This window comes from Pyxicephalus adspersus, chromosome 1 (genome assembly GCF_032062135.1).
Source record: "Pyxicephalus adspersus chromosome 1, UCB_Pads_2.0, whole genome shotgun sequence".
NCBI lineage: Eukaryota > Metazoa > Chordata > Amphibia > Anura > Pyxicephalidae > Pyxicephalus > Pyxicephalus adspersus.
Genome location: NC_092858.1, coordinates 82,010,275 through 82,034,715, shown reverse-complemented (window position 1 = coordinate 82,034,715; position 24,441 = coordinate 82,010,275). Strand labels below are relative to the sequence as shown.

Genomic DNA, 24,441 nt, shown 5'->3' with positions numbered 1-24,441 from the left:
CCACAAGACGTCAATGTCAGATATTCAACTAAGAATATCACCCTGCTGACCCTCATAGGTGACAAGATCCTCCATGAGTATAATATTATTCGCCCTGAGTATCCAATGCTGTAAAGTTGGAGGGTTGGAATACTTCCACAAAGGTGCAATAGAGATCTTTGATGCATTCGGTGGATGACATAAATACAAATTGCAATAGGGATTCCTGAACAGTGAGGAGAGATGGAGGAGAGTAATTTCTTGTAATAGAAATTCCAGTAAGTCTGGGTACTAAAAAGATGTAAAAGGTCACTGTAATGTGTTCAATGTTGTTCTCCAGAGCCAATATGACTCACTGTGTAAAATTGTCTTGGCTTGGTTCTCCATAGGTTGTGTTTAAGCTCAATTCCCCTTAAAGGGCACAGACAACAATACATTTCTGGAAGGGGTGCTAAGTTTTTTTCATACTTCTTAAGCACTACCTATTTTCCATTTGAGATACCTTTTTTAGCAAATGAAAGATTGCTCAGATTCAGGTTATTTTCTTATCAGCTAGGAAATCCCACTTAAAGCGGACCTATCACCATTTTGTTACATTATATAAAAGGGTGGCTAAACCTTTTGTATAATGAAAAAACATCTTTTATATATATATGTAAAAGTCTGCTCCTCCTGCGTATGTCCATTCTCAGGCATGCACAGATGGGGCTTTTCTGAAATGTAAAAGTGCCAATCTCATGCACCTCATGCAACATTGGGTGACGTCAACAGAAGAGGAAAAACGATGATGGCACCTGGTGTCCAGTCCACATGGAGGAAGAAGAAAGACAGAACAGCAAGGGAACTACTGGACTAGGATTGCAAAGGGATCAACAGCTCTCCACCAATAAAGGTAAGTGTCATATTTTTTTTTAAAATGAAAGTTCCACTTTATTTTCAGGTTTAATAGGAAAGAAGACTGTCTGGTTTTATGCCAATCATTCAGTATACTGATGACGATGAATATATTCATCAGCTTATTTTTTAAATTAGCCTTCACCTATTGTGCCACAATGGACATCCTTTATATGGAGATTCAATACAGACATTCTGTCCTACAGGGAGACTGTAATGGTTTTAGGCCCATTTTTTTAATATTTAAATATTTAAATTTGATTTACATGTGTTATAATGCTATATTCATGCAATTAAATTCTAAAATTCTGCATTCCAAATGAACATTTAAATCAGAATAAATTACTCTCAGACAACTATAGATTTCTTTATTTAAATTTTAAGGCAGATTGTTTTTTTTTTTTTGTTTTTTTTAAACTTGGACATTCAATCAGGAAAAAACATTATTCCTACCTCATAGCCACTCCCTCATATACTGTTTGTTCCTACATAGCTCAGCATGTCACAATGAAACATGGTGCCTTGTTCACAGCCTAAACTATGAAAAAGAATAGTACTGATTGTTTTCTAGATGGCTGGTCCCTAATGAAACCTAACATGAAACTGTAATGAGGAAGGAAGGGGCATGTCTCTGTTCTGACTCATTCACTTGTGAATTAATTGACAGCTCCTCTGTTTCAGTCCATTGCAAAACAATTTGTACATGCACAGGAAACAGCAGCCTTTTGGCTAGAAGGGCCACATGATCCATCATAGACCCTTTAGAAGAGGTCACTTAAATATGTGAGAACTAAAGGGCCTGATTTAATAAAGCTCTCCAAGGCTGGAGAAGATAGACTATCATACGGTAGGTTTTTCCAAAAATTCAAGAACAATTGTAAGTTTTCCTAAGTAAAGAATCCACCTTACAGCTCCTTGTTCCTCTATAGCTGGCACTGAAATGAGTGGTGTTGATAACACTCCTTCAGTCATATGACAGTGCTTGTGCACTAACAGTAGGTATACAAAGCTAACAAACAAGTTTAAAAAAGTGGCAGTTATTTTTATGATTCCAATGACAGTTAAAAATAACAGTCATGTTGGTAAAATAATGAGCATTATCTTGTGTGTTAAAGTTTTGTATATTAGCTAAGGTCAGAATGAAAAGAACCAATGGTGCTTCACTCCAGCTAATAGACTCCATCAGGACCGCCATCAGAGGGGGACAAGGGGTACTACTGTCTTGGGCCCCGACCAAAAGATCTTGACGTTTGCATTGCTCAGACTATAAGACATGGGGGGGGGGAGGGGGGCAGGAATTACACATAACACCTCCAATAAAACACAATATCTATAAATAGGAGGGCAGAACCTACACTCAATTTTTGTTTGGGATACATCAATTATCCACTGTTAGCATAGGGATCCCAGAATAAGATGGCCTTCATGTAGGCAGCAGGTTCTCCCTGTGTTTGTGTGGGTTACCTCCGGGAACAAAGGTTTCCTCCCACATCCCTAAAACATGCAGTTAGGTTAATTGGCTTCCCCCTAAAATTGCCCCTAGACAAAAAAATCTTTGACTATAGTAGGGACATTAGATTGTGAGCCGCTTTGAAGGACAGTTAGTGACATGACTATGGACTTTGTACAGCGCTGTGTAATAGGTCAGCGCTATATAAATACTGTGTAATAATAATAATAGGCTCTGGGGTCCACCCTCATATAGAATGAAGGTGTTTCGGTTACTTTATTCATCACTATGCTGCGAGTACAAGGTGACAGCGTCTCTTTAGCCCACTTGGCTCTGTAAATGACACAGCCATAAGAAATAATAACTACAAAACATTCCATATGAAAGGGAAATGAGGATTTACACTCACAACATATAATTTTGTATCTTGTCTAAGTGACAGGATATTACACATTGCTGTATAATAAACACATTTAATGTGATGTATACAACTGAGAAATATTCAGATGCTGAAAACTTGGACAGAATTCTTCTCTGCAGTCCCAGCACATTCACACAAGTGACATCACAGCCTGTCTCAGCATCTGGGAGTGCTGAGCATTCCTGCCAGCTGATTGGTGGGGATACCCAAAACCCCGCCCCCATGGGTTGGACTTGTCACTGCCAGCCAATCACCGAGTAAGGTGTTGTGTGTTTACAGTACGGCGGTCAGCTGGTGGGTGTTGCAAGCGTTCTTCCAGTGTTTTCGACGTTTGTCCCGTTCCCTCCGTTAGAGATAATCATGTCTGCTGATGTGGAGAGTCTGGTCGTGTTTGAGCGAGATCACTATGATGAGTACGACTACTACAATCTGCAGGAATACGGCTGCGGGACTGGAGGAAAAGGAAGGACCAAGAAAGAGATCGAACAGAACGGAAATCGCCCTGTACCCGCCGGGCACGAGAGGAAGATCGTAGAAAAGCTGCACAACAGCGAATTGAAGCGCCGCAGGAGCCGGAGTACCTCCAACTAATCGCACGGTTTACACACTCAGGTGACTGCCCGCGTGTCATTGGTAGAATAGGCCACCAGGTGGCGACAAAGCGCCTTCTTTATGTATTGCATGCACAGGCACTGGTCCAGGCAAGTGATCACGTGGTTTTGTTATGGCTGTTTGGTGCTCTATAGACCATATGGCTTTGATTTGTGCAGATGACAGTCATAAAATAGCAGTACATTGATGTCCCAGGATTTCCAGTGTCTCCATTCTTGTGGCTCAGTGCGCATATGGCTGCCTTGTTCTAAAACAGGTAATACTAAACTGGTATCGGTGTTCGTCCTCCATACAATATATGTACAATATATTATTATTTTTATTATTATTAATAAACCAGGTTTATATAGCGTCAACATATTATGCAGTGCTGTACATTAAATAGGGTTTACAGACAGTGATACAGGAGGAGGAGAGAACCCCCGAAGAGCTTGCAATCTAGGAGGTGGCGGAAGTCTCACACAATAGGAGGGGGATATATGCAGTCTTTGTATTATGCAGCAGTCAGTATAAAGAATGTGGAAATAGCATGGTGATGGAACAGCTCGGAGGTTTCAAATGTTAAAATAATAATTAGAGATAATGTTTGTCTGTGAAATCCTCCAGGACTAACTAGTGTTTGTCCCCTGACACTAGCAGGAAGGTTTCCAGAATGTAAAATATGGTCTGTGTCCCTATAGTATGCACTCATTAAGATGCAATTCTGGGACGTATGATCTTGGGACTGCTATAATAAAATCAATAAGAGCTGAAGGTGCACACTCCTAGAGCAGCTGTAAATGATGGGAAGTGTACCGTTTGATGCAGTCCTGAATGAGGAATCGAAGATTACAGCTTAAAATAAATGTGTACCCATTTTGGATATAGTAACAGATTTGACTGATGCTCTGCAGGCACTGGCTTCCCTTGTCTATTACTGGAGCCCTGTGAAATATAAAGGGGGTAATACTATTTTTTCTTACTATTTAGTAATGCAATTTGTACAGACCTTTGTTGGATTCTAGTAAGCAAGAACTAAGAGTAGATCTGTAGGAGAGTTCTGTGAAGAAAGCAGAATTTAAGCTGTTTTTTTGCCCCGAATACCGGGTGACAGGTTTGCATTAACACAACCTGGCAATGGTTATTCAGGAAGAGAATACAAGGTCTAAAGCAGTGTTTTTAGCGGGGGTTCCCCTAAAAGGTATTTCAAGGGGTACCCCATGTTAAAAAGTTTGGGAAGGACTGCCCTAAAGTATGACAGTCACTGTCATGCATGGTAACAAATAAAAAGGAAAACCTTTATAGGTAAGCCATTATCTGAAAATTTATATTCCTTCATAAATCAAGGGTTAAAGGTTATTTTGCCTAGGGGAATTTTATATGTGCCTTAACCCTTGTACTGCAAGCTTCTTTCTTCTTCTATGCTTGGTCCATTGATCGCCTTTATTATCTATAGATTCTTCCAGCTGATCTTTTGATTTTCACTTTCTAAAAACATTGCAGTGCAATTACTAAAATGTTGTCACCCTATGGACACAAAATCTCAAACCCGACATGCAGTTTTTAGTTACACAAGCAAGTCCAACCTTAGCTGTTTTATTTCATGTTGGAAAACTTGTAACCACCCCGTCTGTAGAGTGATATTGTTATGAAGAGAGTTCAGGGCCGGCCTCTTGTGGAAGATGCTAGCTGCCTGGCTTTGTGTCTGATGTACTTTTAAGTCACACACAGAGAACTTGCATTCCCTAATGTCTTTATACATATTCCTGGTCAATGACAAAGTCTGTATTGAAGCATCATCATGGGAGGCAGGGGACCAGCATTCTCAATAGGAGAATTCAGCAATGGCAGCTATATTTGATCTTTTGTGGTCGCCTCATGGTTATCAGAATATCATATTTTCCAAGTTGTAATTCAGGATCACACACAAGAAATAACTCTCCCGCTTTCTTCTAGCATTTATAGGAGGAGTTGGGCCTGGCGTTGATATTTTGGCCCCTGAGTAAGGCTACCTGGTGCTCCCCGGTATTGATGTAGTTAGAGAAGCAGAGCGGGCACAACATGTACAGTCCAGGTGTTGTACATTCTGTAATGTGCATGTAATATGTTGTTGGTACCTTCTCCCTGCATAATTCAGCAATGGGATCGAGGTGAGGCTGGGCAGTGATGGCACATTTTACCTTGTGGTGTTAAATTTCACAGTGGCCATATGTTTTTTTAGATTTCATAGTGGCCATATGTTTTGTACTTGCCAGGGGGCATTGTAAGCCCGGACGTCATTGGAGATGTTGGGGTGGCTGGTTGGGAGCTTTGTCGGGTGACATTCTCCTCATGGCAATTGTCTTTTCTCTGGGTAAAGGGGGACAAGCAGTGCACTCTCGATGGATATGACCGCAATGGCAGTCAGGTGATCAGTAAATGGAAGCAGCAGTATTTATCCTAAGCTTAAAGTTTTAAGTTTCTCAAGCCCATGGGTAAGTGATTTTTGGGATGTTGGGGTGGCCTCATCAATCTGAGAGAGTGGGATATCTGTGGTCTTGACGGACAATGCAAGCAGGGTTTCAAGCTGAAATTCCATTCTAGGCCCCCTCCTAATTCTTTCACCTTCATCACATCTTCGCAGCCACACCAAGATGAAACCTTTTTCAAGGTTTAGAGAGGATATCTTTGAGTTATGTGTAGGTTGACTGTCCCTAGAGAACTGGATGTTCTTCAACTGTGTCATCTTATCTAGACACATCTAAGTCAAGAGTATTTCTACCTCTAGGCTCTCTACTTTTAGGTTTGACCCTTTCGGACATAAGATGTCCACCTCTCTGCTTTTACAGAAGAAAACTGAGTTTGATTTATTTAGTTATTTTTAAAGTATCCACATTCATCTTGTTTTATTCCAGACAGTGAAAGGTCATCCTTATTTGCCAGTTTGCCCAAAACTGTCTTTCTTTGTGATTGTGGATATATTCCCCCCCACTCTTCTAGAGAACTTTCATTTAAGATACCAACCAGGCAGGCTAGGAAGGGGTTTTAGACACTTTGTGACCTGGTGATCACATTAATCTAAAATTCTTGTATACATCCTAGAGCTGCCAGTGACTTGATGGTCCCTTGATCGCTTACCATTGTGGAGGATCATCCAGTCCGGGTTCAGTCATATTTACAATAGTGATATACATCAACCGTGTGAAAGCTGTGCCATGGCAAAGAAGTTAAAGTGCATTATGTTTGGAGCAATATTTACAGCAGTATTTCACATCCCAATCCTGTCAACCCTATTTTTTCCAAGTCGTTTGACTATAGCTGAATAATAAATTGGTTTGTGTATAAAGAATACAACAGAGAGAGAAAGAGGGTGGCACACTTGTGAGAGCCTTCCTCCATCCACATTACATTCATGCAGTGGGGGGGGGGGGCTTTTTTCTTTAAAACTAGACAATAGCATCTATTTGTGCTGGTAAATCCCTCAAATGTGTAACTGTAGTTAGTCCCTTAATACCATTCATTAACGCGTTTCGCCCTACCGGGCTTCCTCAGGGGGTTGGGAAACCTTAGAAATTATGATAATACACCATACAATCAGTATGCGTATACATGTCAAAGGTTATTAAGTTGTATGTACCATGCCAACAAAAAGTCATAGCAACAATATACAGAAAATTATAGAAATACCTTCCAATCAGTTCATTGTAGCATTATAACTATTAAATGAGTGCTATTGTAAATCATATTATGCAAAATGAAGTCAAATATACTCATGTGTATATACTTGGTCACAGATAAAATAATACGTAACCTCTGACTTTATATTGATTAAATATTTTGCCAGTATTTTAAAGTCGTTGTTGAATGCCTCCTAAATTTTATGAATACCGCATTAGTTTAGGAGATTACATTGTACAATGACAAATCTTAAACTATAACAAAATGGGTTCCTTGTGTGCAAATGTGTAAAGTCTGAGATTAAAACTCATCATATATATATATAAAATACAAAGAAAACGATTATTATATGATCAAGGGAATATTTCACTTACTGTTCTTTTTGGTGGTTACCGCTTAAAGCTCCCATTTGAGCATTACAGTAATCATATTAAATCTGTAATATATTGTAATAAATTTTAATTTTTTTTATATTGAATTTAGTTAGCTTGACAATATATATAAGGTCCACTAGAGGGCACACCTACAGTGTATTCCTATGTATTCAAGATTGTGCTGTCATATGTTCATGCTAATGTGCACTCTAAAAAGTGAGAAATTATATGGGTTACACTTCTAAAGCTACGTACACACTTCCAATTATTATCGTTGGTAAACGAACGACAAACGATCCTGCACGATATCTGCGAACGATCGTATAGCACCGATCCTGTACATACAGATAACGACACGATCGTTCGCAGATATTGTACACATGATAGATGCGATCGTTTGAACGATACAGGAAGTGACGTGCACCACAGGAAGTGAGCGAACGTTCGTTCACCGCGCATGCTCAGACCATGGACGATCAATGAACGACCGTAAACACGATAGATGGTCAACGATCGTCGTCCAATCCGATCCGCCGGTCCGGTCGTTCATTTCCAATGACTATCCTCGTTCGTCGGCGTCGTTGGTTACTTTTTTTACGAACGATTTTTGCCCAATCTTTCGTTCGTCGTTCATTTCCAACGATAAAAATTGGAAGTGTGTACGCAGCTTAAGATATTTATGCTTTGTTGTGTTATATGTGAACCTAAACAATATAGACCTACCTCATATAGAAAAATATGCTGAAGCTTTTGTTTGCAGTAAGGTGTGCACGTTTTCACTTACTAGGTTCTAAGAGTGAATTTGAAAAATAAATTGAAAAAAAGGTGTTACCACTCCAAGTGGATATAAAGTTTCAGCCAATAGACCAATTTATTTTTTGTACTGTTCAGGGGTTGGCTCCAGCATTGAGACTAATAACTAATACACAACAGACACAGATAGGCTATGTACGTCATTTTAGAGGGATATTGTAAGTCCTCCTTTCTAGTGTATTGGTAATTTAGACAACAAATAGAATTTTGACGTAGTCAAAACATGTTGAACCACAAAAAATGTTGATACATTAATTCTTAAATTCAGACATTTACTAAAAAAGAAATCACTAATACATTGGCACATTCAATATTTCAACTAGTACATTTCTGAAAATGTGTACCATTTTGACTTTGGAATACAGATTTTTCCCAATGTAAAAAATGTGGATGTGATTAAAAACAAATGGGAAGATGCTCTCAACCACTGTTCAGAACAATTAATGAGGATATTATTTAACTACTATGAGAAAGATCTAGCTTTGATTGATACAGAAATACAAACACTTCAATCCCACAACTTAGAAACCCTTAGTTTACCAGCTTTTTCAGAAAAAAATTATGGAATTGAAAATACAACTAGAAAAATTCAAAACAAACATTTTTAATAAAAAACTTCAGGGTGACAAGTGGGCTTTTATCACCAAAAGGCCATACAAATAGGAAACCACATCCAATAAAACAACCACACAACCATCTGCCCCCACTACAACACAAAATGTCCCACCCAAAACCATTAACCTCCTGGGCGTTACACTGATGTCTAGATTTCTGTCAGGCACACGCTGGAAGCTGCTCGTATCTCCGGAGAGATGCACAGTACAATGTAGGATTTCTGCATTGTGCTATACATCTCACTACAGATGCCAGCAATAGGAGCTGCGGACACTGGGTGAGTATTTCCTTTCAGTTGTAATCCGATTGTCATACAATGTAACATTTGTTTACATTTAACCACCTGGTGACAAAAACTCGGGGTTAACCATAATTGCAAAAGTTTTTAGCCTGAGCATGCTCGGGCTTAACGGCAAGGTGGTTAAGACTACCAACATAGACACAATACCACAACAAGTCACAACACTAGACATCTAGATACAAAAAACGGTATAAAAGCGACCATCAAGACCTCAATACCACTAACCCCAAATGCATTCCACCTCTATCATCACCGGAAAACCTGGCACTTAAAACATTGGTTACTTCCACTACCCATACACTAGAAGTCACTTTGAAGGAAACAACTTTCAAGGAACACCTTTGGATACACAGATATCCCTAAACACAACATGTAACAGGACTTTCACTACTACCATGTTCCCCCGCTTCTCACCCCCCTATGCTTCAGGAGCATATATATTCTCTATCAACTCAAGGGGACAACCTACCTTCCAAAATTACGTCTGATATCACACCTCAACCGACAATAATCAGCCCACAGACCCAGTCATCCATTACACTTTCCGTTCAAAACACTCTATTTAATTTAGGAGCCATTCCAAAAATATACAAGACAACTTCAGACTCTCTTCATCCCCAATTGGCATCACCCGCACCTCAACAAAAAAACTTTGATTCTTCATTACCGAAACAAGCTAACCACGCGTAAACTGGAAATTAATTATTTGTCCACATACACTCTCAATGATACAGAGAAGGAAATCCTACAACTGGGCCTCTCATTTTGTCCATCCAATAACCCGAACAAATTTGAAATAATAAAAGACATCAACCTTTTTGGAAGATCCTTTTTACTTAAAACTATGTACAAAAAATCCCTAGAACCCACAATAGGACAAATAACACAAGAATGTAAGGACTTCAAAGCTGACGATTTTAGAGTATTTAAAGATCTGTTTCAATTATTGACAGAAAGTGAAGTGGATACCACATGGGAATCTAACTCCATATTTTCATGTAAACTAGAATCACTAGACCCTTTTCAAAGAAAACCAAAATCCAAATTCTACCTACCCTTATCTAGTAATACACAAATCCAGACGTTTAATAAAGTGGTTACTGAAGAGATTTTTCAAACCAATTTAAACACTCACAAAACACCGGGAAATCTCACCCCCAAACAATCAAAACTGTTGTCCAAAAATAAAGAAGAACCCCAACATCGTAATAAAACCTTCACATAAAGCAGGAAATGTTGTAGATTTAAATACAACTCAATACAAAGACATTAGTCTCAACATGCTTAAAAAACTCTGAATGGTATTTACTTATATCAAAAACCTACCTTGACTTGTTGAGTTCTATATTCTAATAAGAAATGCCCTAGTTCAGGGCGTGAGTGATAAACTGATTAGCTATTCCTAACCCAACCTTTAGGACCTTTTATGCCCTTCCCAAAGTCCATAAAAGCATCCATCATCCTACGGGACGTTCGATGGTATCCTGGATTAATTCATTTGCGTCAAATGCGAGCGAATTTGTATATTCTATTCTGAGACCTCTGGTTACCCAACTTCCATCAAAGATACGATTGAGCTTTTGAAGTTCACCAATAACATGAAAATACCACAAAACACTTTTCTTGTGGCAATAGATCTAGAAGCGTTATATAACAGCATTCCCCATGCCAAAGGTTTAGCTTTCATATTGAGTATACTGAATGAAAGTACGGACTTCCCCACTAACCAGAAAGATTTTTTACTATTCTCAATTTCATTCTGACAAGGAATATCTTTATCTTTGACGATACCATCTACCATCAAATACAAGGCGTAGCGATGGGAACCAAATGTGCACCATCCTACGCCAATCTGTATTTGGGTGGATGGGAAAAAGATATTTTTTCGGACAGTAGGACATCTGTATATTTGCAACATATCATGTATTGGAAAAGATACATTGATGATGTTCTGATTCTATTGACTGGTCCAGTACATGTATTAGAAACATTCTTGCAATTCTTACAAAACAACCAATATAACCTCAAGTTTACTATGGAGTATAGCAAAACAAGCATATCATTCCTTGATGTTAAGAATAATGGTAACCCAGACTCAACGAGCTGGGTAATAGGGGACTAACTACAATAACACATATTAAAGATTTACCAGCACAAATAGATGCTATTCTCTAGTTTTAATGAAAAACGCCCCCCCCCCCTCACTGCATGAATGTAATGCGGATGGAGGAAGGGTCTCACAAGTGTGCCACTATAGGATTGTATAATTTCAATCTATTTATATTGTATTTTATAAATATTGTATACTTTTAATATACAGAGCCAAAAAACCCTCTTTCTCTTTCTGTTGTATTCTTTATACACAAACCAATTTATTATTTGTACTATTCAGGGCTTGGCTCCAGGATTGAGACCAATTACCAATACACAACAGACATCAATTGACTATAGCTGAAACCTGGGAGGTAATTGACCTCTTCTTTGGGGCAGACATGCTAGCAGTTGTCTCTCCTTAAAATAATACTGCTTAGATCCTTTATATTGCATACCCAGCATTCAGCAAGAGTGTTCTGCAGGCTGTAATTGTACTTTGGTATGGGTTTCTAGTTTGTCTCTCATTCATTGTCCTAGCTTAGAAAACCAACTTTTCAAACCAAACCATTTCCAATAATTTTCTGGGATGTCAGGGAATTCAATGTTTTTTTTTTTGTTTTTTTTTTAATTAGGCTGTGGGTTTTGTTTTCTGGTGTTACTGCGGAGTGCCAGTGTATGTGTTTTTATAATCTGTTGGCCTTTCCTGATTTATTTACCAAGATAGCTCTGGAAATAAAGCTAACATACCATTTAGGTTTTTCATGACTTTGGTTTAGAAAGGGTCATTTTAGACATAATGTATTTCCAATACAAGTATAGATGCAAAAAATATATAAGCATGTTAAACTTTATGAACATTTATTCATTAAGTTTAACCTTTTTGTTTTTCTTACAGGTATTTCACTTGTTCTCAGATGTACTTCGACTTGCCTCTGGTGTTTGTGGTTCTGTCAATGAAGGTGATGGCCTGGCCTTACAGAAGAATGCTTCCCTGGTTATTTCCATAAAGCAGTGATGTGGACCTTAACTGCATTGTGATTTCTGCATGCCTTGAATGTGCTGCAGTTGCATAGCTGAAGCTTCTGTTGGAGCTTTGATGAATAGAAAGGTTTTAATAACCTGCATATTACTGTATACATGCAGTAGTCTTTTGTATGTAGTGATTTAGTTGTAAAAATGAAAATGTTATATTTTGCTTAAACCAACAAATAAACATATATAATATTTTAACTATTTGTTGTATGATTAAGTTGTTCTTTTCAAGAAGTGTATGTAAAGAAACCATTTCATGTATAATCATTTCTGACCTTATATTTTTGTCTATGTAGGCTTTTCAATGTTTTGAGGGGGTTGCCCCTGGATTGGTTAAAATATTTTTTTATTGAGAATTTGAACAAAAACAAATGACCAAGCAAGTGCAGACCGCTAACACCTAAAACAATCCATAACTAGAAACTGGTAACATACACCTTTATAAAGACAAAATTCACTTTTTTGTCAAAGTTATATTGATAAGCTCCAACTGAGAAGTTTTGGAGTACATCCAAGTGGAATCTGAGTGGGCAACAGCCCCCCTACTTTGATAATTGAATTGTGGAAAAGAATCAGAACAAGAAAGGAGATAAAGGACAGAGCTGAATGTGATTTAATTATTTAGCTATATTTAAGATTTATGAAGTGCTGTGGGAGGTTAATGCAGAGTTTGGTGAACCTAGCTCTATTATAAGGGAGGCCAGAGACTGAGACAAATTTATACCAAAGTAAGTTTAGGACTCACCATCTCTGATCGTGGATCCAGGCTACTTAAATGGGAGCTGCACCAATGAACCCCTGGTCAAAGACAGACCTGGACCCAAGACTGAGCACACCTTGGTGCACCATTGGAAATCCAATGAAGACAGAAAAACAGGAAAAAGAACAAATAAAAAATACACTCAAGGTTGCATGTGTCATTCTCCCTGGAAAGTCAGGAGCCCAAAGTGGATTGGAGGTGGGAACATAATTACCCCTTGTGGAGATTCCCATTGAGAAAACGTGCGTCCTCTTGTCTTGAGATATTGCTAGCATTCCTCTTGAAATTTCATAAGTAAAAATAATGGATGCATGAATTATGGACAGTAAAAGCTTAAGAATATAATGACAATCTATGGTAATGATAATGAGCAGCACGGTGACTCAGAGGTTAGCACTCTGGCCTATGCAGTGCTGAGGTCCCAGGTTCCAATCTTGGCCAGGACTCTATCTGCAAGGAGTTTGCAGGTTCTCCCTGTGTTTGCATAGGTTTCCTCTGGGTACTCCAGTTTTCTCCCACATTCCAAAAACATGCAGTTAGTTTAATTGACTCCCCCCCCCCCCCCCCCAAAAAAAAAAAAAAAAAAAATACCCTTCGACTGTATTAAAAGACCTATAACTGAGGTAGGGACATTAGATTGTGAGCCCTTTTGAGGGACAGCTAGTGATGACTATAAACTTTGTACAGCGCTGCGTAATATGTTGGCGCTATAAAAATACTGTGTATAAATAATAGTGGTAATAGTCAAGGAATCCTAGGGGAGCTTTTAAGGAAAATGTAGCCAAAACCAAAGAGAAAAAAAACAAGTGTCTTAGATAACCTTTTAAAAAATATTTAGGAACTGAGTAGAAACTGTATCCAAATAGCACATTTACCACTTTCAAATTGAAGTTTGTGGAATCTGGATGATTTTTAAGCCATGGACATAAAGGTGGCAGTGGTGTGTTGCACCCTCCTGGATACTTGGAGAAGGAGTATGAGAAACAAGGCACAAATCCAGTTTTTCCCCTTCTTGAAACAAGGAGAAATAGGCCTTATGTTTGTATGAAAAGTTGGGTTTGGGAAGGTAAAAGCCCAGAGAACGGGTGCCTAAGCGCCTTAAATCACCTTTCTTTCCAGACAGGACAGTGTTGTTGCCCATGCTTGGCCTCAGCCCAATGGTCACGCTGACCTTTCATCTAATCTGGAGGTTGTGCTTCCTACATTCTTCCAGAAGATGGTCAATGGACCAGCAATCTTTACAGCATTCTCCAAGAATGCCTGAATACCTCGGCACCTATATGTGATTCATAACATCTCCTTTTTTTTTTTTCTTTGGGGGCTACCAAAGAATAAGAAGGGCCCAATGCCTCAATAGATTATCCAAACCATCTGTACAGCTTTTAGGGCAAAGTGTTAAGGGGTCATGGCTCATTCATCCTGCAGCATATCCTCTTCCTGTGCTGTGGCTAATCAAGTGTCATTGGACACCTACTTTAGGCAGCAACCCACCCGCAGCCTCTGTCAAAAAAATAAATAATATGTGGCCCGCCAGCACTGTTGACCACAGTATAAAATACACACATACAAAAAAGCTATTTTATATTTCATTAGAGTTGATCAACCACTTTGCAATTATCATCCCGCTACTCGGCGGGCATAATCAGCCTTATGAGCACGCGGAATCCCATAGGTCATTATACTGGGCGTGTGCTGTGCGGGATTCCAATCACGTGCTCTGCAGGGAGCCCGCACTGACACCGGACTTTGTGCACAGGGAATCCCTCACATCACCCTGGTGGGAATGTGCTGTGCGGGATCCATGCAGACCACACCCACACTAACCCTGAGTATGTGCTGAATGGTTGACCCCCACACATTTTCACCTCACTAAATCTGGCCCTCTTTGCAAAAAGTTTGGACACCCCTGGCTTAAGGCATTTAAAGGAGGAGGAAGGAGAAATTGTAGGGGTGGTACTAGGCGTTGAAAAAAGTTCACAAGTTTTCCCGATGCATGCTAGGTCATCAGGTTGAGTGCATATGGATAAACTTTAAATGAAAATACAAAATGAGGACATGGCAAGGGGATATATTCAGGAGATACAACTTCTATCCTGTATTAGGTCCCAAAAGTCATGGTAAATGTGCTGTAAAGACATTGAACACATGGGGAGGAGGGTGAACTGTGCAACATTTCCAAATAAACAATAGGACTTATGGTGGTGACTTGAAAGTAAAATACCTCCACTAACATGTGTCTGGGTTCTGTACCCTTCTGTACCCTCAGAACTGAGGAACACATACAAGTAAGATTAAACAGGCATAACTTTCAGGACTGCAGTCAGTTTCATAGGACATTGAGTTTTACCCCCAAGATTACTTACAGGTTAGTTTTAAAATCAAGATCAGGGAAAGGTTTCTCTCTGCATTCTGCAGCACTGATCTGTCGGTTAGACAGCTGGATAATGCAGGCAAAGAGATGAGCCCACCTAATCACATTGCCTAAAGCTGGGGACTTTTCTGCTTGGTCATGGCTCTGCTTAACCACAACACATGTACAGTATGTGAACGTACATGCATTTTCCAGATATGTTTTAGTGTGTTTTCCCAGTACAAGACTGGACAGAACTCACTGTTACAACAATTGTGCCCTTGCAAGTCGCTCCAACAACCCTAAACCCTTACATTATATACAAAGAAAAGGCAATGGTGACTCTGTAAGCTGGGCAACAGATGCCCCAGCTTCACTCAGTAAGCTCCCTTCCATCCATGGTATGCAGGGCCACTAAGGTGTGGGAGGTGGTGTGATTTCTTGGCAGAATCACACCGAACTGTCTTTTAAAATATGTTTTTGAAGAGGAGAGTGAGAAAGATGTTGGGTCTGAAGTGACAACAGCAACATATTCTGACTGGAAATGTTGGCAAAGGGTTCTATTCTATTTACTGGCACAAGGGCACTGTTCCTTTCAATGATGCAGGGGCAACTTTTCTTCCACTGACACAAGATCAGTATATCTTTCTCTGACAAAGGGGCATCATTCCTTCTTACCACCCAGGATCACCATTCTGACCACTGGCACCATACGTTCCTCTGACACACGGACACCATACTTTCCAGTGACATAGGGGCAACATTAAGGCAACTGACACAGGCAATTTTTTACTCCACATTGACACTAGGGAATATTTTAACTCCCACACGGGTCATTGTTTACCACCCCTGGCGCTGAGTATATTGTGTATCTTACTGACACCAGGGAATGGATTACACCCAACAAGCACCCCATGCAGGAGGTTGTTCTCATTCACCATTACCATAGTGGCATTTTCTACTCCCATTGATAAAAAAGCATTTTAAAAGTTTTTTTCCAACTTACCACTGATGTACAAGCATTGTTTTTACACCTTTGTATATTGTGTCTCCTTTAATCCCTCCTCTATGTCTCATCTCCTTGTATCTCACAAAATAAAATCTATCATAGTATTTTACCTGAAAAGCTGCAAAAACATCTTTTTACCCATTATTTGATATAAGGTAAAAATACAAATATTTGTTCTGTCCCGTATAAAGTGTGTTGTGTCAGAGCCTTCAGTATTCCACCCGTGAGGGCCCCAGTTTGTTCCCTGCTCAGGGCCACAATGTATGTAATAATTTTGTCTTCTACATGTTCTGAATGACAGGGTTGGGGGTTCTAGCTACACTCACTGTTTTCATGGGGCAGTTTTTTTTGTGAAGTGTGAATAAATCCAATCTAATTCTACTGACATCATACTTTCATTAAATTGAATATATCAGCAGTCTCTACACCTCTCTGTGAACCTTTAAATGAAAGGTGCAATAAACAGGTAAAACTAAATATATTTAAAAAAATAAAAAAGAATTAGAAGCCAGGGCGAGGTTTAGTTTGCCCTAATAGAATTGTTGATTTTTTATTAATATCTAAATTTTTAATAAAGCTTTTTATGTTTGAAGAATAACAGAGCAGAAGCACATTTATGAAGGATAATTCCAGTGGTGGGTGTCTCTATATCCTGATATATTTATATATAATGGTTAAAGCATATGGCAGTGTTGAATAACCTCCATGTACTCTGGTATGTAGTGACAAGCTCTATGTTCTGTTTTGTGTTTGTACACTACACTGCTGCGTCACTCTATGACCTTCACCCTGACTACAGGGTAGACATTTTCTAGAAGTGTATAGAAACACTACGGGGCGGAGACAACGCTGCGTCGTATGACGTCAAGGCGCTAGGGGCGTGGTGCCGGTGACGCTTGAGAAGTGATAAAAGCGCATGTCGCACTAACTGACGCAATCACTTTGACATAGTCGCATAGAAGGTCGTCTATAGAGACGTGTTACCGTAACGATGCCTAGAGGAAGCCGAAGCCGTACCTCCCGGATGGCCCCGCCAGCCAGGTATGCTCAATGTTAGCCGGCTCTCCCTCAGAGCTGTGTACTTTGTCCATAGGGCTGTATGGAGGATGAGCCGGTGTAGTGACGTGCGGCATTATACAAGGCCTCCTGACAAGGACATAACATGAGTGTAGGGTGGGTATAGGGCAGCATGGGGCTGGTCTGTATAGACAGCACTGATATCTCCTTCATTATAGACTCACATCATATGTATGCCCCAAAGGTTTTATGAAGTTAGCTGCGGATACATTGGGGAAGCAGTTTAACTCCTAGATTTGTTTTTGCTCCCTGTGTCCCCACTGGGTAAATTCTCCCTCACATCCTGTCATTGAGCCACAACAGGAAGTGAGAAGAAACCTCCACCAAGTGAGGAGAAATCTCTACGTATCGGTCACCAAAACAAGCTCACCATTGGAGGAGTTCCCTCATTCCTTTTTATGTCATGGCACTCACACTTGCCTTTCCGCTCTCCTTTTCTGGTTACAATAGTTGAGCGAACTACAGTCTCCCTAGAGGTATACACTTGGACACTTCCCTAAACTAAAAACCTTAATAAGGAACAAAACAAAAAAAAATACTCCTACATTCAATCTCACAGCGCAGTCGATTGGTCTCAATCCATCGGGTCCTGCGTAGTCCCGGCATCCGTTTTCGTGCCAGCGCTCTGGGTGCTGCCATCTTCTCTTCCCCCGGGTTCTTATTCTTACCTCACCTGACCCAGGTGTGAGATCGGGTGACATAGATAGGAAAAAACTTGCCGATCTCACTGCGCATGCGTGAGATCGGCAATTTTTTTCCCTTTTGACGTATGGGCTCGTTCTGCCCAAGCCTGAAATGCTCGGGCATGCGCAAGAGCAGCCAAGAGCCTCCCGGGATGTGTGACATAGGTATCCCGGGAGGCTCTGTGCTCCAATACATGCTCCATCGCCTAGGTGGTGCTGCACCCTTTGAAGAAAAAAAAAATTACCTTACATAAAAGGGTTGTCAACCATTTTATGTAAAGGGAAATTTCTGAGTTTAGTTACGCTTTAATAAAAAATGAACCAATCACTATCAGAGCTTGTCTGTGGCCCAGTACACATTGAAAACTTTACTTGCCAAATAGCCGATTGCCCAGGAATCTATAACAAAATCTGCAGCAGACTGATTTGTAACTTCTGTGTTTTCAAACAATCAAAGCTGATTGGGGGTGCCTGTGGTCCTTGGGTCACCCCTGGGCCCCTTTTCCTATTGATCATCACACTCACAGAGGAGCACCAGGTGCCGTGACAGGAGGACTTCTTATCATGTGTAGTCAGGAGAGAAAAACATTGTACAATCTTCCCTGAGATAAGATTGTCCCGCATGTGTCACACCCTTCCAATTCTATAATACATAACATATACACATATAGGATTCAGGCTGGGTTTATCATGACTCTCCTCAGTAGTTTCTATGTTAACCTTCTGTTATGATCTTCTTTTGTAACCAATGTTTTGTAACCACTGTAGCCAAATCCACAGAGTGTCAGGGTGGTGGTTGCCCCCTTAAAGCATACCTAAACTCAGAATTTTCACTTTTTCATAGGGTAGACATCCCTTTTTTTAAAGTAAAAATTTTGTTTGTTAGGGATCTTTTTAAGGCCATAACCCTTTTAAACAAAAAAAATAAAAATAGCAGCACCCCCTCCTAAATTCTCGATCACTTAAGCTACGTACACACGGCAGATTTTTATCGCCCGATAATCGGCATCGGCCAAATATCGGGCGAAAATCTGCCGTGTGTACAGTCGGTGTCATCCATCGTCCGAACGACCGACCTGCCGGATCCACGGACGATGGACGACGACCGATCCTAATGAAAGGGAAGGGGGAGAGCGTGCAGCAGGGTGCCGCTCTCCCCCTCCCCTCTCCATAGAGCATGAACGGTGCTGTATGTACAGCACCGTTCATGCATCGTGCAGTCCCTTGTCGTTGGAAAGGATCGTGAAAGATCCTTTCCAACGACAAAAATTGCACGTGTGTACGCAGCTTTAGGCGAACAAGAATGGATAGGAGCGCAGAGTCTCCCGGGATACCCATGTCAAGCATTCCCGGGAGGCTCTTGGCTGCTCCATCTGCGCATGCCTGAGCATCCAGAGCATATACAGAAGGAGCTCTTTCATCAAAAGGGGAAAAATTGACGATTTTACCACGCACAGTGAGATCGCCAAGTCTTTTTCACAATCGCAGATCGGGTGACATAGGAAGAAGAACACAGAAGAGAACATGGCGGCGCTCCCTCCGTGCCAACCCAATGACTAGTACACTGATCTGTGGGATTAAAGGTGAGATTTTTTTTTTTTTGGGGGGGGGGGGGGGGGGGGGGTTTACTACTTCTTTAACTTAGGGGTTTCCTGCCCTTTGGAGAAGTAATTACTCTGGAACAAATGAGGGCAGATCAGGGGGCAGCAACTATTTAGCCACTCCGCTCCAGAAGTCCAGACTTTTCCAGATGGATCAGTGCGAGGTGATGAGAATTCTTCTACACAGTGACTCAAACTAAAAGTAATACTAGTTTGATCAAATATCCATAAAAGTAACTTGTAGATTTGTATCACAGTAGTGAGCTCTGATTTCTACAAAGATGATATATTGCTGGCTGTATGCCTTATTAGTTGTATGCCTTTTCACATTATCCAGTTTTTTTCTTTATCATCTGACTGTAGGCTTTGCATTGATGGCTGTTAGCGGTAATTTAACAAAGTTTGTTTCCTTTCTTTGCAGTCGGGCTCCAGTAATGAGGTCAGCACCACCTCCTGCAGCGCGCCCGCCAGCTCCTGCTCCTGCTGCTGCTGCCCCTTCAGCCGTTGGCCCTGTAGCGGCCCCTAGACAACCAGGTCTCATGGCACAGATGGCTACTACAGCGGCTGGAGTTGCTGTTGGTTCTGCAGTGGGGCACACCTTAGGACATGCTATTACCGGAGGATTTGGTGGTGGAAGTTCAGAGCCTGCACGGGCAGATATCACTTACCAGGTAAGGATCCTCAGCTTGTGTATACCGATAGTCCCCAGGTTACATACGAGACAGGGACTGTAGATTTGTTCTTTAGTTGAATTTGTATGTAAGTTGGAACAGGTACATTATTTTAATAAATGCAATTAGGACAGATGTCTCAACATATTAGGCAGCATGGTGCCAGTTACTGTATAAAATCCTCACTGAGTTAATCACAAAGCCAAAAAAAAAAACTTTATGGAGTCTAGACATTCATTACTTTTGGAACAAGCTGAGCTTTGATATGCAAAAAGAAACAACTGCAGAGTTTGTCTTGGTCATTAAAGAGTCACAAGAGGCAGCTCAGCTGTGTTTAGCAAAAGATTTCCTCTGCAAGTCATGCAAACCGTCCCCTCCCCCCATCAAGCCTCCGTCCTGCACACAATGGAGCAGAGAAGCCCTGTTAGTATCTAGGAGTCGTCTGTATGAATACCTGTATTTTGGCAAATAGTTGTTTTCCTTTTTTTTTTTTTATGGTCCTGTTGAGATTTTTTCATTTTGTTTGGGGTTTCCAGAACAGGAAATAACCAGAATTTATTGGTTAGGGGTGTAGACAGCAATAACAGCGCCCTCTGTAGTTAGAGTGGTAAAAGTGTCTGTCTGCTTAGTACTGCATATTACTTCATACTGCTCAAAGCTAATGAAACCAACTCTTCCCCAAGAGATGTCTCGGTGGACCCCAGAATCCTCAGTCTGTAGCTGGCCCTCTCATCGTCTTTCAAGGGTGAATAAGTCCCCAGCTGATTGGGTTAAGCCTTAAGCCCTGGGCCTACTTCTCTATGGTGGACCCCAATTCTCCTGAATTTATTCTAATTTAGGAACCCATTTCAATGGGCACCAGTCCCAGTGATTGGGCAAGGATAACATATTTCCATCAGCGATTGGAACCCTGCCGAGCAACAGGAGAGAGTGACCAATCATTCATGGGACTCTAGACCAAAGTCTAACAAAAGAAACAAACTCCTGGAGGATTTAGGACCTAGGAATCCTTTATATATGTAACTCTGTTTCATAAAATTCCTCATTGTGCTGCTTTTTTTCTCTTGTGTTACTGCAAGACTGATCACTCATTTGTTCTAGTTTCCTTGTAACAAATTTAGTCAAGAAAATCAATGTAGACTGGCATCACTATTAAACACTACATGTAAACAGTGCCGCTCTGACACATGCATTTGAACAGAATACATTTGTCTGCAGGATCATCTGAATAGGCAGCTCTGTATCCACAGAAACACAGCAGGTTGGACACAGTCTCAGAGATGTCATCCACACTGAACCATTAAAATAAATCGGAATCTGCAGGTTAATCTCAGGAAAACTCTGGTGTTTTCTACTATGAGAAATGCAGGTTGTTAACAAATATAAAGGCGTGCATAGAGAAATACTGTGTCAGCTTAATTGTCTGATTGCATACCATGCTATGAATGTATCAGATGTAATTGTTTCTTTTACTCTACCATAGCTGGCAAACCCCTAATAAGTACATTTGTTATAAGGACACTTAGAAAATGTTAAACTTTTTCTCATTCTGAATATAGTAGTGGAGTTAAGATTCCAGTTATACTTTACCATACTAGAGGAAAAACTATTTTTTGTATAATTCTGACACTTGAAAATGCATTGAACTACTGTGGCCTCAGATGATCACTTATGTATTATTTTCTTATGTAATATAGGAACCTGCAGCTCAACAGCCAGCTTACCAACAGCAGCAGAGTCAGTTCACCCCATGTCAGTATGAGATGAAACAATTCTTGGAGTGTGCGCAGAATCAGAGTGACTTGAAGCTCTGCGAGGGTTTCAGCGAGGTTCTCAAGCAATGTCGATTTGCAAACGGTATGTTCCCTTATTATTTTGTAATAAAGTGTTATGACAGTTGTACTAAGAGCTGTCATTTTGCTGAATATTGATACCGTTGTCTTCTAAAATGTTGCAGATGCATGTATATAAATAAGTCTGTTGATGATTTACAAAGAAACTCTTTTAATGTATTTTTGCATACAAATATAGGCTGCTGAATCTGACTTGACATTAGCCTCCTGTAATCTCCTCCAATCAATGTTGGGAAGAGGGGATGGGCTCCTCATTATAGGTACAGTTAGGTCCATAAATATTTGGACATAGAAATTTTTTCTAATTTTGGTTCTATACATTACCACAATTAATTTTAAATGAAACAACTCTGATGCAGTTGAACTGCAGACTTTCAGCTTTAATTTAGTGGGTTGAACAAAAAGATTGCATAAAAATGTGAGGAACTAAAGCCTTTTTTTTACACAATTTCAGGGACTCAAAAGTAATTGGACAAATTAAATAGCTGAAAATAAAATGTTCATTTCTAATACTTGGTTGAAAACCCTTTTTCTGGCAATGACAGCCTGTAGTGTTGAACTCATGGACATCACCAGATGCTGGGTTTCCTCCTTTTTAATGCTCTGCCAGGCCTTTACTGCAGCGGCTTTCAGTTGCTGTGTGTTTGTGGGCCTTTCTGTCTGAAGTTTAGTCTTCAGCAAGTGAAATGCATGCTCAGTTGGGTTCAGATCAGGTGACTGACTTGGCCATTCAATAATGTTCCATTTCTTTGCTTTAATAAACTCCTGGGTTGCTTTGGCTGTATGTTTTGGGTCATTGTCCATCTGTATTATGAAACTCCTCCCAATCAATGTGACTGCATTTAGCTGGATTTGAGCAGACAGTATGTCTCTGAACACCTCAGAATTCATTTGGCTGCTTCTATCCTGTGTCACATCATGGATAAACACTAGTGTCCCAGTGCCTATATATATATATATATATATATATATATATATATATATATATTATACTAAAGGAAATGATGGTCATAGACTGTGGACATGCTCAGGTTAGTTTGGAGGCATGGTTCAGAAAACAAGAAAAAAAAAAAAGTGGGGTACTAGGATTAAGTAGCATGACACTAGTAAGGATAAATGTTATTATCACTTTACAAATCAATGTTCATGCAGACTGCAGAGGTCTGTGGGCAGCACAGCAAGTACCAGTGTCACCAGGGATATATGCTAATTGTTTGCCTAGCATTTGGAAATAATTAAAAAAAACCTCTATAATCATAACATTTTGTGAAAGTATTGTGCTAATGAGAAAGTATGAAGATTGCAGTCCTTTTCATTTTACACTTTTGTTTGTTTTCTTTAGGATTATCGTGAACTTCATGGTCGTGAACATCATAGTCCTTGGTTGAATGTGTTGCACTCGCAGGTCTACAGGGACAACCATGACCCATCTGATAAATTTAGAGAAATAACTCTTATGTTAGATGTTGGTAACTTCTGTTTGTCATTAATGACATATTGTTATCTCTTTCTAAGGAAAATAAAGGTGACAATAAAACTTCTTGTAAACGCACAACTTGAGCCACTGAATGGATTTGTAATCTGTGGCCTGTTCATGCCATGGGAGTGTTTAGTCTTATAATAAATTGATTTTTTTTATTTAAATAAAAAAAAATCCAAGTTATGAATTTCTATTCTTTTGTTGTCTTTTTAGGCATAGTATGACCTAGTGTAGAATGTCTGCCAGGTTTGAAAGATGTGAGCTGCCATTGCAATAAAGCTCCTCCCCATTCTCACATAGCTTCTTCGTGAACCACTGACCTGGAACTAGCATGAGCAAATTCAGGGTCCTGTGGAAGTCATTGATCATGAAATAGAATTATCAATACTTGTCCTGTGACTTTGATAATTTGATTCCCAGTGCCATGTGTACTGTTATCTGTGTAATCTACCTTACCTCTTCCCATGAAGAGTCTTTTCTGTTTGTTTTATTAAAGCCAAACTCCAGTCAAAACTTTCATTTTACAGGAAGATGTTTATTGGGTAACAGCTTATGTATTTGTCAAGTTTACTTTTATCATCCTTGTCCCACTAGGATAAATCTTTTCCAAAATAAACTACAATACATTTGTTTTTAAACAAGGAATTGCTTTAAAATGTTGGTACTGTTTCTTTTAGCTAAACTAGAAGAAAATGTCAATGTATTGCCATAAGTCTCAATTTTCCATAATGTCGGG

At 39.9% G+C, this 24,441-nt stretch overlaps 2 protein-coding genes across 2 annotated transcripts; both read left to right on the top strand.

Moving 5' to 3' along the window:
- Positions 1-3,013: 3,013 nt before the first annotated feature.
- Positions 3,014-12,419, top strand: NUPR2 (nuclear protein 2, transcriptional regulator). The gene is made up of 2 exons (XM_072416097.1): positions 3,014-3,356; positions 12,085-12,419. The coding sequence occupies exon 1, from the start codon at positions 3,105-3,107 to the stop codon at positions 3,333-3,335; it is 231 nt and encodes a 76-aa protein (XP_072272198.1). The 5' UTR covers positions 3,014-3,104; the 3' UTR covers positions 3,336-3,356; positions 12,085-12,419.
- Positions 12,420-17,220: 4,801 nt separating this feature from the next.
- Positions 17,221-23,888, top strand: CHCHD2 (coiled-coil-helix-coiled-coil-helix domain containing 2). The gene is made up of 4 exons (XM_072416090.1): positions 17,221-17,381; positions 20,123-20,372; positions 22,070-22,229; positions 23,568-23,888. The coding sequence occupies exons 1-4, from the start codon at positions 17,332-17,334 to the stop codon at positions 23,576-23,578; spliced, it is 471 nt and encodes a 156-aa protein (XP_072272191.1). The 5' UTR covers positions 17,221-17,331; the 3' UTR covers positions 23,579-23,888.
- Positions 23,889-24,441: the final 553 nt, after the last annotated feature.

Excerpts from the sequence above, each read along its gene's own strand:
- NUPR2 (XM_072416097.1), top strand. The coding sequence starts at position 3,105 with ATGTCTGCTGATGTGGAGAGTCTGGTCGTGTTTGAGCGAGATCACTAT.
- CHCHD2 (XM_072416090.1), top strand. The coding sequence starts at position 17,332 with ATGCCTAGAGGAAGCCGAAGCCGTACCTCCCGGATGGCCCCGCCAGCC. Across the intron at positions 17,382-20,122 it reads CGGATGGCCCCGCCAGCCAG|TCGGGCTCCAGTAATGAGGT; the intron begins GTATGCTCAATG and ends CTTTCTTTGCAG. Across the intron at positions 20,373-22,069 it reads GGGCAGATATCACTTACCAG|GAACCTGCAGCTCAACAGCC; the intron begins GTAAGGATCCTC and ends TATGTAATATAG.